General features: G+C 46.4%; 1 protein-coding gene across 1 annotated transcript; it reads right to left on the bottom strand.

The window, feature by feature from the left end:
* Positions 1-314: 314 nt before the first annotated feature.
* LOC129387067 (uncharacterized) lies at positions 315-12,608 on the bottom strand. The gene is made up of 3 exons (XM_055075787.1): positions 11,955-12,608; positions 5,013-5,251; positions 315-709 (listed from the first exon to the last, which is right to left on the bottom strand). Exons 1-3 carry the CDS (start codon positions 12,606-12,608, stop codon positions 361-363), a joined length of 1,242 nt encoding a protein of 413 aa, XP_054931762.1. The 3' UTR covers positions 315-360.
* Positions 12,609-13,986: the final 1,378 nt, after the last annotated feature.

The following is a 13,986-nucleotide window of genomic DNA, read 5'->3' as shown; positions in this document are numbered from 1 at the left end:
TAAGTTTGGTTTAATCGGTGTAGGTTTTTTGAAGCGCAATGTTCGGGTGGTTTTTGTTAGAATAGGGTTTCTTTAATGCGATCGACTTAATCTATGTAGTCTTAGTTTCCAATGCAAATGCGAGACGTAGTCGTGTGGTTATACCTTTAAGTACTCCATTGTACTGTTAAGGATCTGAGGCATATCATCCCCCCCAGTTTCTAACGTTTATAGTGATTCTGTGGGATTTCATCGTCTGGGGAATATTAGTAAGAAAGAGACCGTCTTTTCGACATACACTCTGAATTTAATTATCATTGCGCGCATAATGTACGGCTATTGAAAGCAAATCTGGGCGCGCCACGTGCAATGTGGAATGCACTAATTCCGGACGCAAGCTTTGCGACAGGCGGCGAGTGAAGCGAACTGGTTGGAGCCGATGAGGCAGCGGCGCGACTGGAGCGTCCGCTGGGAGGCGTTGACGCAGCGAGCGCCACCGCGTGCCTGCATGTCGGCGAAATAAGGGTGTCTCAGTTGCCGAGGCGAGCACGCCTCAGCCGGGGGCGGATGGGCACACTCCGGCCCCGTACGGAGCACGCAGTGCCGGCGGCAATCTGCCGAGCTGCGAAACACGCCCCGGTGAGCCACGGACAAGCAGGAGCCTTGCGGGAAAGTCCACGCGACGCACTTCGTGCCGTCGAAGTACCAGGGCACGTGCAGCACGTCTTGCCTTTGTAAAATGGAAAGGGAGAGGAACGATGTGTAGAGCATAGTTATTTAGTTAGGTATGTTTATTTCGCTTGTAGCACGTGTTGTGCGACAAGCATTATAAACGCATACGTACATATTCAGAGACGCGACTGACGCGCAGAGCATTTGGCTGCAAGAGCGACGAAACCCACTTCATGCACTGTCACCAATCTGTACAATTGGCTTTGCAACGGTGTTCTAGCTTCTGTTGCCGGCGTGGTGCCGTGGTGCGCCCAAAACGTTAGCGTTCCTGCTGTGTGGTTCTGTACATACCATACCTAAAAAAAAAGAACGCCATGGGGTTTTACGTGCCAACACCACGACCTGATTGTGAGGCACGTCGTAGTCGGTGACTCAGGAACAATCTGGACCACCTGGGGTTCTTAACGGGCGCCTAAATCTCAGTACACGAGTGTTTTCTGCATTTCGCCCCCATCGAAATGCGACCGCCGTGGCCGGGATTCGATACCGCGACCTCGTACTCCGCAGCCCAACACCATAGCCACAAAGCAACCACGGCGGGCATGCCACACCATGGAGCGAAAATCACCGTAAACTTGAAGCTTCAAACGCCGGCAGTTTTTCTTCAGCCTCCTGCCGCTCACAAAAGGGGCGTGGCTCCTGCAATGAAGCTGACACCGTCCTTCTCACACCAGTTTTCCGACACACCTGGGCGTTCTTGCGCCCCGTTGACACCGGAAATTTGCGTTCCAGGACAACAACGGTGAGCGAAAAATCTAGGTCTCGCGACAGAAAAAAAGCCCTCGTCGCGCCGATCGGTACCGAGACCGAAAAAAGCATCGCTTGTCGCAAGCCAATCAATGAGGGGTTACGGAAGAACGGTGGGAACAGGGGCGGAAAGCTGCGGCAACGGAAGCTCTCGACTTTAAGCCTCGGCTTACCTATTTTTCAAGTGCAGGCATGGGCGATCACGTTGCCGTGTGCAGGTATATTTGATAGTGCTTTTTGCATTTGTGCCGTGCTTCGTGTGGCAAGAAGTCTCCAGGAAAAGTGTGGTGTGTAGTACACGGAGGCTGTATGCATTGGGCCCCTGAACCTCGCGTGACATTAAGATAGCTGTGGATTAAGCGTTTGTTTTATTTCCCATATGTATACTAGCCGAATAAGGCTCTCACTGTAAGTATGTAGCATATATTTTCTGTGTACTGTTATGTTAAAAAAATTAACCTAATTATTTCAACCCGTTGCAAACTCCATTGGTCTGCGAATCAGAAAATGATATAGCCTGTGCTGCGTACATGTAAGTGTGGTACAGTGCAACTGGCGAGCGCTAATGATGTCTTGCTCTACGCAGTGAATAGTCGATACCAGCAGTATAGTCGTATACTAAGCTCATATACTACGCTGGGGCTGTTAGCAAGGTCTACCCGATGTCATTGGCAAGCGCACCATCCTTGTATACCTAGTGTGCTAGTATTTGCCATGCTAAAGCCACGCAGACTCAAACTTAATACGAGTGCACATAGCAACTTCTGGTGTTTTTAAGGAAATCAAGTGAAACGACGCATCTCAGGCACTGCGGGAATTAGTGTACGTGAAGCTTCTCGGCGACTTCAATAACACTCTCAACACCGAGAAGCAGGCACGTACCCAGGATATTTTTCGAGGAGAACCCAACCCAAGGTAACTTTTTGATGGAAATGTGGGAAGGGGCACTTTTGCTCGTAAAAATTTGAAAAACGCCCGACATTCGCCATAAAGACGCGTAAACCCGCAAAAGAGAAATTAATTAAGGTGTATCTCACAGGTACGCCTGTGAGATACACCTGCAAAGAACCAGTAAACAAGGGAAAGCGCAAAAAAGATTTCTGTAGTAGCACACAACCTAAAAAAAAAAAACAGCAGTTGGCAGCCAATTGGCACACGGACCAAGCAGGGTTGTGCTACTCCGTCAGCCAATCACAGAAGCAAAGAAAACCGTTGTCATGCGGCCTCTTCAAAATGGCGTCGTACTTGATAGATCCGGAGCATCTGCTGTTCATGAAGAGTTTTTTTCATCGACGGAAGCAGTGAGGTACGCAACAGCCATGGAAAGTGTATGGAGTCTGAGCATTTCACTCTCCATAAGTCTACCAGCCGTGGTTGCTTAGTGGCTATGGTGTTCGGCTGCTAAGCACGAGGTCGCGGGATCGAATCCCGGCCACGGTGGCCGCATTTTCGATGGCTGCGAAATGCAAAAACACCCGTGTACCTGGATTTAGGTGCACGTTAAAGAACCCCAGTAGTCAAAATTTCAATAGTCCCCCACTACGGGGTGCCTCATAATGAGATCATGGTTAGGGAACGACTCCGTAATTAATTAAATCTCCAAAAGTGTGCGGCACAGTTATTTTCTGTGCTGAGCCCGTTTTACTCTTGACAATAAATAGTCAAGCGAAGCAAGCGTTTTATTTCAGTTGAATAGAGAATTAAGCTTTCGCCATTCCACAACAGCAGGCGAGGGAAAACGTAGAATATTACGCGCTAATAATGTAATTTTTGTGGTTACTGCCTTACGTCACAGGAAAAGCTTTAAGTACGAATTATTTGCAGCCTCACGGAGGAACAGTGGCTGGCGTTTACGAGGGCGTTGGCATGGCTTCACTGCAGACTTATGGTATATATATAAATATATATATATATATATATATATATATATATATATATATTGACCCAAAATTGACTCGTATTGTTATTTGGGAAGTTGTGTAACGATGTGTCACCACCAATCACGTACAACCGCGTAGAGCGCAGGACGCTGCGATTCTAGACGCACTGGGCCCACCGCGGAAAGTTAGAAAAACACCTTCATAAGCTCAGCAGAGAAATGACTACGTCATGCAACTCGATTGATACATGTAGAAGCGTCATTCAAAACACGGAATTGTTCTCCACTTCCCGCGGCATTTTCTTTACTTCCTTTCTAAATAAAAAAAAATTTGATCCATGGATGTTTTCATAAACACTGGCTAAATTTGTTAATTTTCACTTTTCCTTACTATTTGGCTGCTGCCTTGGCTCTCTCCCTTAGTATATGACCTAATTTGTCAACCCCTTGCGACTCTTACTTCCACTTCCCAATTTTACACGAAAAGTGCTGTACAATTAGGGAAAAAACAGACGAGGTAACGGGTGACAGTCATATTGCTTTGGGCTTTAAGGGTTATTGCAGGGTTCGATGATGGACGCTGTTTCGCATTATTTTTTTTCCAGCTTTTCTAACCCATATATGGTTCCAAGGATCTACTAGCGTGGCGGCGAGCCGTCACTCGAGGAAATAATGAAGCAAAAGGAAAAGTTGAACGCAACTGGCCTTTCTCCGGCCGCAACTCGTTCCTCGAGTATATAGTCCAGCTGACTATGAACCGAATCCCTTCACTCGTCCCTGCATCAGTCTAAACAAAGAAAGTTTAACTAGCGAAAGAACAGCGATGCGCGTGACCGTTTAATTGGTGGTGACAACTGAACGCATCTCGAGATAATCGCTCGGGCACCCAATCGATGAGAAAACTGTCCAATTCACACCCCGTGAGATACCGATGACTACCGCCATCCAAAAGGAGTAGAAAAGGCAGCAAAATGTTTACCGCCGAATAATGTCAACTCTCAACATTGAGTTGGCGGCGCTTTAGGAATGTGTGTGAGGAGTGTTGGCTTGGGGGCGGGGAGGGCGGTATGCCGTTTAATTACGGGTGGGGGGCTTGGGTCATTGGGTTTCCACTTTTTCGCCCAGTATTTCGTCTAGAATCAGTATATTAGCTCTATGAACGAGAGTTCTCCCTAACACATGTCTACTCGCCAAGGCACCGAAGCCAAATTCAAAGACGCAAGACAGCTACGTCCAGATTGTACACTGAGAGGCTGCAATGCGATAACGTTATCAGGTTAGACCCACACATGACTAAGCGTCCTATTAGATGTTACCCTGGGCTTCCCGGATTCGTCGTCTAGAACTGTCCAGGTCTGCCCGAGACGCTGCATACGCAAAGCTCATTGGCCGAAAGCACAGTATCGCGCAGCCTCCGGGGTTGTCAGGGACGCATAATCCAAGAGGCACATTAAAACGTTTGCCACGCATCATGCTCCAGTGCCAGGATCAGCTAGCTCAAGCCACCGCAGTAGATTACGCAGACTCCGGGTTCGGGCCAAGTTTAATCGGCGAGACAGCCAGTGGCGTAATGCCAAGCCCCCCCGTAGAAAAGGAACGGAGAGCTTCGTTTTGAAAGCTTGTCAGGCACGCAACACACAGAAGACGGGGTAATCGCAATGAGCCTCCGTCTCACCGGTCGCAGGGAAAGAACAGCGTGCTTTCGTAGCACCGGTCCGAGACGCGGGGGCCGTTGACGCAGCTGGAAAAGCAGCTCTCGAAGCTGGTAAACCGGTTGGAGCCGCGGTTACACACGTGCACGGTATCCGCGGCCGCCGGGACGCAGGCTCGATCGTCGGCACTGTAGTAGAACTCCGGCTGCGGCCGCAAGCAGTGCGTGTACACGTGACGGCTACATGACTCGCCAGTGGTGGCCTGCGATGCAGGAGCGCATAGAGTGTTAAGCGTCAGCGCCTATGCCCACGAAGTGTCGTCGTACCACACAGTTCAAGACAATACGGCTGGAACTTTAGAAACTTTAGCATCAGGGATCTTTACGAACTGCGCTCATATTCGCAATGTAACTTCACCCTGGCATTGTGAAAGTTAGTTTAACTACTAGAACGCTATACGCGGCGGAGAGCGCACGCCGCATCGTTATATTTAAAATCAGCTGTTTGTGTTTGCGCTACCAGGCTGAGAAAGACCAGGCGAGTCTGGAAAACGTTTTGATTCTCATTTAACATACAGCTAGATTGCACTAGTTCGTAATGCCAATGAACAACTATTGTGAATGATGCCTCGGTGAGGGAAAGCACCCTAAAGCTGAATTCTGCGCTGAATAATCAGTTTGATTCTTCACTCTAGGATGGTGGGTGATGCTGGTATGCTGAAACGTTGAAGTCTCGGTATCTCTATTGCACTAGGTGTCACGTCTCACGCAATGCTGAAGCTTTAAGATATCCAATTTTTGAAGCTGCAACTTTGTAAAACATTCTTCGCGCTTTGGAGACCCTGTTCACTTATGATGTTGGAACTTCAATGCGCAATCAGCCATTCCCTTTTTCTAGCTGATGAAGGTTTTCTTTAATGGTTCTTATTTTCGCGGAAATATATATATATATATATATATATATATGTATATGATATGTATGTTTGTGAGTGTGTGTGTATTGCTACCAACGCAACGTGTGTATTTGAGCTCGCTCAAACGAGAAGTGGTTGTTCGTGTCTACAGGTTCTGAGCATAAATAAAATTACTCTCACAAGAAATCGCCATGTTTAAGTGCGTAACTATGGTCATTGAATAATGAATTTTAAATTTATTCACAATATGAGACAGCGAAACCATGCCTGCTGAGCAGAAATCTGAACACCACAGAACCACCTACAAGATATTTGTCATTAATATGTTTCTAAATACATTGACATTCAAATAACGCGCTCCCAAACGCCGCCCTCTGGGTTCGAGACAATCTTAAATTGAAAGCCAGAGCAATGTTAGGTGATTTCTGGATGGGTACCTCGAATGGGCTGCTAGTCCTCGCAATAAAGGAACTAAAGTACAAAACTAAAACATTATTTCAAAAACGCGTTGATTACCTACCTCGACATGGCACCTTCTTGGTCAGACAATTTCCACCTTTGTTTTAGAAATTTTCCTAAAAGGCTAGCTCGAACAGGCTACTTCAAAACAAAAAGATGATCGACACCGCGCCTTAGTAACCCGAACGAGCTCAGCCTTCACATCTTTCAAAACGCTGGTGGCTGTTCTAGTGAGGAGTACTGCGCACGGCTTACTTGGGAACAGCTAGAAAAATTTTGTGTGCGAGTATTCGCATGTTTCGTGCGACAAATCGAATGCTGCCCTATTCGAATAATTCTTCGAATACAATAGTCCCCATTAAGAAATGCGAATAGTTTTCGAATAGATTTCGAATATTTCAAATCACCACTCATGCGCGATCAAGCATAAAATTGCTGCAAAACTAAGGAATACATCTAGGGCTGCGGCCGTAGTAAACATAAAACACCGGACGTTTGATAGTAGACTACGCTACGTCACTTAGGGGGAAGGACTTTTCTGGCAAAACCATTCGGATCCATAAGTGAGCCCAGACTATTCGAATGAACTGATCATAATGCTTGATCTATGATTTCAATAAACAACGCTTCATAACGTGCAGTGGCGTAGCCAGAAATTTCGTTCGGGGGGGCTCACAATGCAGCTCGGCCACCTCCTAAGAGGAAATATTAGGTCGGATGCTCCTATCTAAATACATGTAGAAGGAAAATTCATTTTTCTCGGCAACCACTTCACCAAATTTGATGAGGTTTGTTGAATTTAAAACAAAAACTTAAATTCTAGTGATTTTTTGTTTCCAATTTTCGATTTAGGTCGTCAATATTTTATTAAAAAGTGGCAAACATCAAAAAGTTTCAGAAAACGAAAGAATGAAGCTTACAACTCTGTAAATCAGCAATGAAAATTGATATCACAATTCTGCAAATTGCACATAATATTACATCTTCAGCGGACAAAATTGATGTTACACATGAGTCTCAAAAAATTAAGTATTATGGAAATAAGGCTTTTGCAGAACCCTTGTACATAACATAACCAATTCAAATAGACATATCGAACTTGTCCGCTTTGAATGGTGTAATGGATGCCGTTTACAGAACCACGATATCTGTTCTTGATGAAGACCTATTAAATTGTAAACTTCGTGCTTCTACTTTTTTTCGGAGTTTCGAATTTTTCAAAATATTTTAAACAAAGTTCGGGCCCTAAATCAAAATTCCGCTTCCAACAGACACTATAATTTAACTTACTCTCTCAACTGCAACAAATTTCATTAAAAGCGATTCAAGAGTTATCTCAGAAAAGCGTTTCTGCGTTTTACATGTATCTGAATAGGCCGCGTCGGAGTTGGGCCCGAGCTAAAGCTTCCTCTTAAACAATTTGCCTAGGGATCAAATACATGAATAATAACTGTATTGTCATTACCAAAGATGCTGCAAACGAATTCTTGAACGCTATGCACTGTCAATACAAGAAAAATATGTATTTTTTCGTTGAATATTATACTCGTACGTGGCAAAAATTGTGCCTAACATAATTGATGTCGATGCTTCCATGTTTCTGTCTACTTAGTAAGTAAAGAAAATATCACACGAACTTTAGAACTACATCAGTTCGAAACCAGCAAAGCAGTGCATGCCACTGATATGAAAAATGTAAAGCCCATGAAATGAACAAGTTGAGGACAAATATGGTAATGAAACTTTGTCATTCAAGATCCTTGTTTACATTCTTGTACATATGCAAGGGCCAGTGAAAAATCTCAATGACGCTGTCATTTGTTCCAATGTATTACGCCGGAGCAGCTGTCACCGGCCATGTATCGTGAGTAATAGCAACGAAATTATAGTCGCAACAGAGAGCACGTATAAAAAGCAGGAGTTCTGCAGAATATACGAGGGCCAGTCGAATGAAAGTGAGCCAATGCGAATATATGACAGACGGGATACTTTATTTAAAAGTAGCCTCCATGAGCATTTAGACATTTGGCCCATTGACTAACGAGTCGCGTAATTCCCGTCTCATAAACCTCCTAGGGTTGTTGCTTCAAAACGTCTGCAACTGACTTTCACGTCATCGTCCGAGAGGAATCTGGTTCCCTTGAGCTGTTTTTTCGGCTGCCCCAAATTGTGGAAGTCGCAAGGCGACAGGTCTGAGCTGTATGGCGGATGTTGCAGCGTTTCCCGCTTGAACTTTGCCAGTCTTGTGTTAACCACATCAGCGACGTGTGGACGGGCATTGTCATTGAATGACCCCATTCGTCAATTTTTCACGTAGTTTGTTCTTGATTGCAATACGCAGCCGATCCGGCGTTTCACAATATCTCAAACAATTGATAGTCTCTCAAGATTTAGCAAATTCTATCAGTAATGGTCCATGACATCGAAAAATAAAAGTCAGCAACATCTTTCCGGTGGAAATGACGGCATTTGCTTTCTTTGGGGGTGGTGAATTCGAATGTTTCCATTGTAAGCTTTGCCGTCGTGTTTCAGGCTCGTAGTAGTGGCATGATGGTTCGTCTCCGATCACAATTGCAGACAAGAAATCGTCACCCTTATTGTGATAACGGATCAGAGAGTAAAGGCAGCGCCGAACTTCTCCGTACTCTGGCGGTGGTTCAAAATCTTTGACATCCATAGCGCACACAAGAGCTGATAACCGAGATGTTCATGAATTATGGCGTGAACGGTGACGGTGAACCGAACCGGGACTGATGTTCACACGCTCTGCCAGTTCATCGATGCTTATCCTCCGTTCTTGTGTCATCAGCTCATCAACCTTTTCAGTTTTGTTAGGAGTGATTGCACGATGGCTTTGGTGCGGTCTGGGATCGTCTTTGCAACTTTCACGTCCTTCTTTGAACCGTTTGTTCTAACGCTTGACAGTGGCCAATGAAACGCAATGTTCAATGTTCAGTAGGACTTAGTCAAGCTGCTGACGCAGCTTTCTTCCTCAAGACCTGTCCATATTCAAATGTATATTGTATATGGGAAATAAAGCACTTACTTACTTTACTTACTTTCTTTACTTACTTACTTTACTTACTTTACTTGCCTGCTTGCTTGCAATGTACACGGCAGCCATACGGTCACTAATTTCTTTTTGGGAAACACCTTCAGCTGTCAAAAACATCACGGCACCACGCTACTCGACTTCTGGAGCGTCCGTTACCTCTTGCAACCATGTTCAATCCAGTGTATGTGCGCATTAAAGAACATTCATCCTCACACCTGCGTGTCACTTTTGTAAATGAGAGATGCCTGTGTGCTACGCGCAGGCCTTGCAGATAATTAACAGAACCGTAATTGCGCAGGATGGGTGGGCTCACTTTCATTTCACTCGCCTTCGTACAATAGAAACGCGAAGATACAATGGAATATACAAATGCCAAGATACAGCTTGATAAAGGGCAAAAAAGTGCCACTGGAAACAAAGTACTGCATACTTGCATACTGCACGTATGCACAAAACCTCGCAACAAGATATCTAAACGTACGTATAAGTCCCCAATAAATCTACGTATCTAAGAAAAAGTCGCGGTATATGATGGGTCAAACAAGGCAAATAAACATGTTGCGCAATCACAGATTTACAGAATCCTAGATCCCTCCCCCATTCCATCCACTCCCCCCGATGTATCGCGCGCGACGGAAAGCGGCGCGCTTGCTCCTCACTTTTCTCCCTTGCGCACACAAGACTGAGCCACCATCGTCGGCTCATCCATTGCAGCCCCCCCCCCTCCCCCTCCTTACGTGAATCGCACATACAGCATGCGGTGCGCGGTTATGATGTTATCGCGCTTGGACTTTATGCGGAACATGAGGGCGACGGCAACGGTAGGAATGCGCCTAGAGTGTCGATATAATTGCTATCGCAATAATATAATAAGAGTATCCGGCAGCTGAAGCATCCCATGGCCCATCACTTTCCGCAAAAGAAGAAACAACAAAATCGAACTTTCACCATGCGACAATTCGCTGTGCTACAGCAATGTCCTTTTCCTTTTGTGGGGCGGGGGCACCGAAATGCAGAAACGCAAAGGAAAGTATTTCCACAATCGAATGTCTACTTTGGGCACCTAATTTGGCTAACGAAAGAATATCGAAGAAATCGTGAGACGTTTGGTCCACCTAGAACCATGCGCATACTGCTCGGTATTCTACACCGGCTAGACAAGACTTTCTGGAGAGGTTGCGCTCAGGCGAACGCGGTGAAATCCATCGAGTCCCCACAGTGATGGCGGCCAGCGACCATTGTTTCTTTTTCTCGTCTTCTAGCTAGAAAGCGTCCAAAACTCGGCCAGGCGAAAATGCACTCGGCCAGAGAAAACCGAACGCGCACCGAAGTGCGCCGTGCGGTGGTCGGGGCAACACGAGAAAGACGCATGCGCTCTGGCTGGCTCTGGCAGCCCGCGGGTAGGGGAGAGAGAAAAAAAAATTGAAGAGGCTCAATGTGTCCTCGCGATTAAAAGTCAAAGTTGAAAAAATTAAGAACGTAGTTACCTTGGCTGGCTTTAGTACTAGTCTTCACTGGATGCTTTGGCGCAGGTGGAAAAAAATGTTCATATTTTTTTATGTGACATGACGGCACGAATGAACCACCACAACGATTCTTCTCATCGGGCCTCGCTGCGGGCTTTGTCAACTTGTCTGATAGTGTGTTGATTTGGCTTGTCTCGTTGTATGGCCCGATGTACGACTTTGAAAAAGTTAATGAACCTTTGGCGTCAAATATTTATGGGAACATTAAACTTACAAAGTTCCGCAATTGAAATCTAAAGCACACGTTTGGAAATGTCAATGCACCTTCCACATCAAAAGTTTATGAGAACTTTATACCCATAAAGTTTCGGAATTGACATCCACGCGCTCCGTAGATACCATGATACAGTGTAGATTCCGCGGCCTCTGCGAAGCGCCCGGCTAGCCCGTTAGCCATCAAAATGTCCTTGCAACTTTGTGCTCGGATGGGGCTGCTTGCGCTATGTGACTCCCGGTGCATGGGCGTTGCCACGAAATCCAGCCCGAGTTCGCAATTTTTGCGGTGAAATGGCTTTTCGAGCGTGGAAAAGACGTTCTAGACAAAATCCAGAATGATTTCCGGCGCCGGTGTTTGCTTTGGTCGGCGGTGCATGGACAGCACGAAAAAATTTCGGGGGGGGGCTGAAGCCCCATAAGCCCCCCCCCCCCCCCCCCTGGCTACGCCCCTGATAACGTGCTATGTGACAACAAGAAGCTTGCTAACGTTGTGAGTATTCTAGGATGTGAAGATCGCGTTTTCTATTATTGTTAACTGGTGTTCAATATACGAAATCTATTCGAAACGTATTTGAAATTCTAATCGATTCGATTCAATTACCTCTCGCAAAATACTATTCGCACGCCTCTAATTAAATATAATCAGAGCTGTTCATTATTCGAAAACTATTGGAAAAGTATTCAATATTCCAGTGGATTTGCTTCTGCCACGATTCGATTTGTATTTGATTTGGTCTCAAAAATCGCATTTCGCGCACCGCTAACAAGAATTATCGCATAACGAGAACGAACTTACGCGTCTCGTTTGTGCGTCGTCTTCGCCCCGAGCCGTGGACACCGCTGTGGCAGGTGTCGTCGTCTCGGGGCTCGTCTTCGCACTCGTCAGCGGTGGTCCAGCTGTCCCTCCGTTCGCCGCTCTGTCCGCGACTTGGATCCGAGCGCGATTGCCTATCGTCGTTTTCCTGTTGCCGAATTCGCCGATGTCCGGATGCACAATCCTCGGCTGAATGAGGCGCTCGCCGAATGTGTTCGGCGCCACGTCGAGCCGCCGCTCCCCGTCGTCCTCATCAACGTGCGGGCTGATGTCGTACGGCGACAGCCCGCTGTGCACGACGAGAAGGCCGACGCCCAAGAGGAGCCCCGCGAAAGCGACGCCGAGGACGAAGCTCAGGCTTCGCGAATTCGAGGGCTCCGCCTCAGCTACGGGCTCCAGCGACTGCTCGGAAACGGGCTCGGCGCTACCTTCGTTGTAGTAACCGGCATAGCTGCGGTCGGGCGCTACAGCTTCTGCCGGCCACGGGGCCTCAGCCAGGAAACGCGAATCGCGTGGCGGTCCGGCCCACGCCAGTGGTGGTCTCCATTCGCTGTGAACAGGCTGGGTCGGCGAAGGGATCACGCCGGAACGCTCGGCTCCGCCAAAAAATTCAGCATCCTCTCGAACGGGCTGCATTCTCGTCTAATAAAAATCGGATTAGCCAGGGGCGGTTACGAGCAGCGCGAGGCACGGAAGCGCGCGCTGTTGAACGCTTCTTTACCTTCGCTTTCCTGTGCAGCGTGACTCCGAATCCCGAGTATCTACCACTGGGTTAACGCAGTGGTCAACGCTAAGCCACGGAATGTGCGCACCTGACTTGTGCAGGCTGGGCTTGACTACAGGACTGAAAAACTGTTCTTTCATCAGCATTCTATGCAATACGAATATATTGTATGGTAGCATTGTGAAGATATAAAGTCATACGAGGCGAATACGATGACTCTGTTATACACTTGAACAGTCTCACAAGGTAATCAGGATTGTTCTTGTTCTGTTTTTTGAGTGCTAGTAATCTAGCTCAATCTATTTATTTACGTTATTTTCTCGAATTTAATCTTATGAGTCATGACTCATCACACTAGATATCCGTGGCCGCCGCACAATATTTTTTTTTCTTCTCTTAAACCAAAAACAACGGTTATGGAAGTAGCTCAAGCGGGAAGTCAACGTCACCTGTAAATTGGGGGCCCTAACAGTCTTAACATAACATATTAACGCTCTAGATTTCTTGCAACAACAACGCATTTGGTGCTCAAGTGTATCTAAATAGTTGGTTTCTTCATGCAGCTTGTTGGAGCGCTGTAATGATTGTTCGAGTATGTTCTTCGGCCCTTGTTCCTTCAACATTCAACTCGGCCGCGCTTACATGGACTGTGACTCACCAAAATTTGACTCTGCCGGACTCACTCGGACTCAGACTCACCAATATTGTACTCAGCGAAGCTCAGTCACGATCAGACTTACCAAAAGTTTATTAGGGGAAATTCACTCGGACTGTGGTTTTCTTAAGTTCTACTGAGCCGAACTAACAAAACACACAAGAATTATTCGCTGCCGAATTCACTTGGACTCCAACTTGACACAGGTCTGCTCACCAGGGTGACTTGGAGTCAGACTGACTCAACCCTATTTAGCGCAGCTCAGTCAGGCTCAGACTAACCATAATTCTACTGACTAATTCACTACATATCAGACTCTCCACCGTTCTACTCAGCCAGACTCACTCAGAGATAGACTTACCAGAATTCGACTCATCTTGCAACACTCTGACTCGGACTCACCGAAAAATCAGCAGAGTTCATTCGCTGGAATCAGACTGAGGCAGGGACACTCCTTAATTATGCACAGCGAACACTTCACCTTACATTATGCCACTTTTATAGTCAAACTTACCTTGAGACCCTCCCGAATGTTTCTGACGGTGGAAGCTGAGTGCTTCTTTATGCACATGCTGTCGTGCCAAAAAATTCACACTTAAAAATCTGAATGATATGAGCAGTGGTGGGATTGAACC

The sequence above is a fragment of the Dermacentor andersoni genome, chromosome 3 (assembly GCF_023375885.2).
Source record: "Dermacentor andersoni chromosome 3, qqDerAnde1_hic_scaffold, whole genome shotgun sequence".
In the NCBI taxonomy this organism is placed as follows: Eukaryota; Metazoa; Arthropoda; class Arachnida; order Ixodida; family Ixodidae; genus Dermacentor; species Dermacentor andersoni.
The sequence above is the reverse complement of the archived record's forward strand: the minus strand, read 5'-3'. Positions and strand labels throughout refer to the sequence as shown.

Excerpts from the sequence above, each read along its gene's own strand:
- LOC129387067 (XM_055075787.1), bottom strand. The coding sequence starts at position 12,608 with ATGCAGCCCGTTCGAGAGGATGCTGAATTTTTTGGCGGAGCCGAGCGT. Across the intron at positions 5,252-11,954 it reads ACGACGCACAAACGAGACGC|GCCACCACTGGCGAGTCATG; the intron begins GTAAGTTCGTTC and ends CCTGCATCGCAG. Across the intron at positions 710-5,012 it reads CTGTTCTTTCCCTGCGACCG|GCAAGACGTGCTGCACGTGC; the intron begins GTGAGACGGAGG and ends CATTTTACAAAG.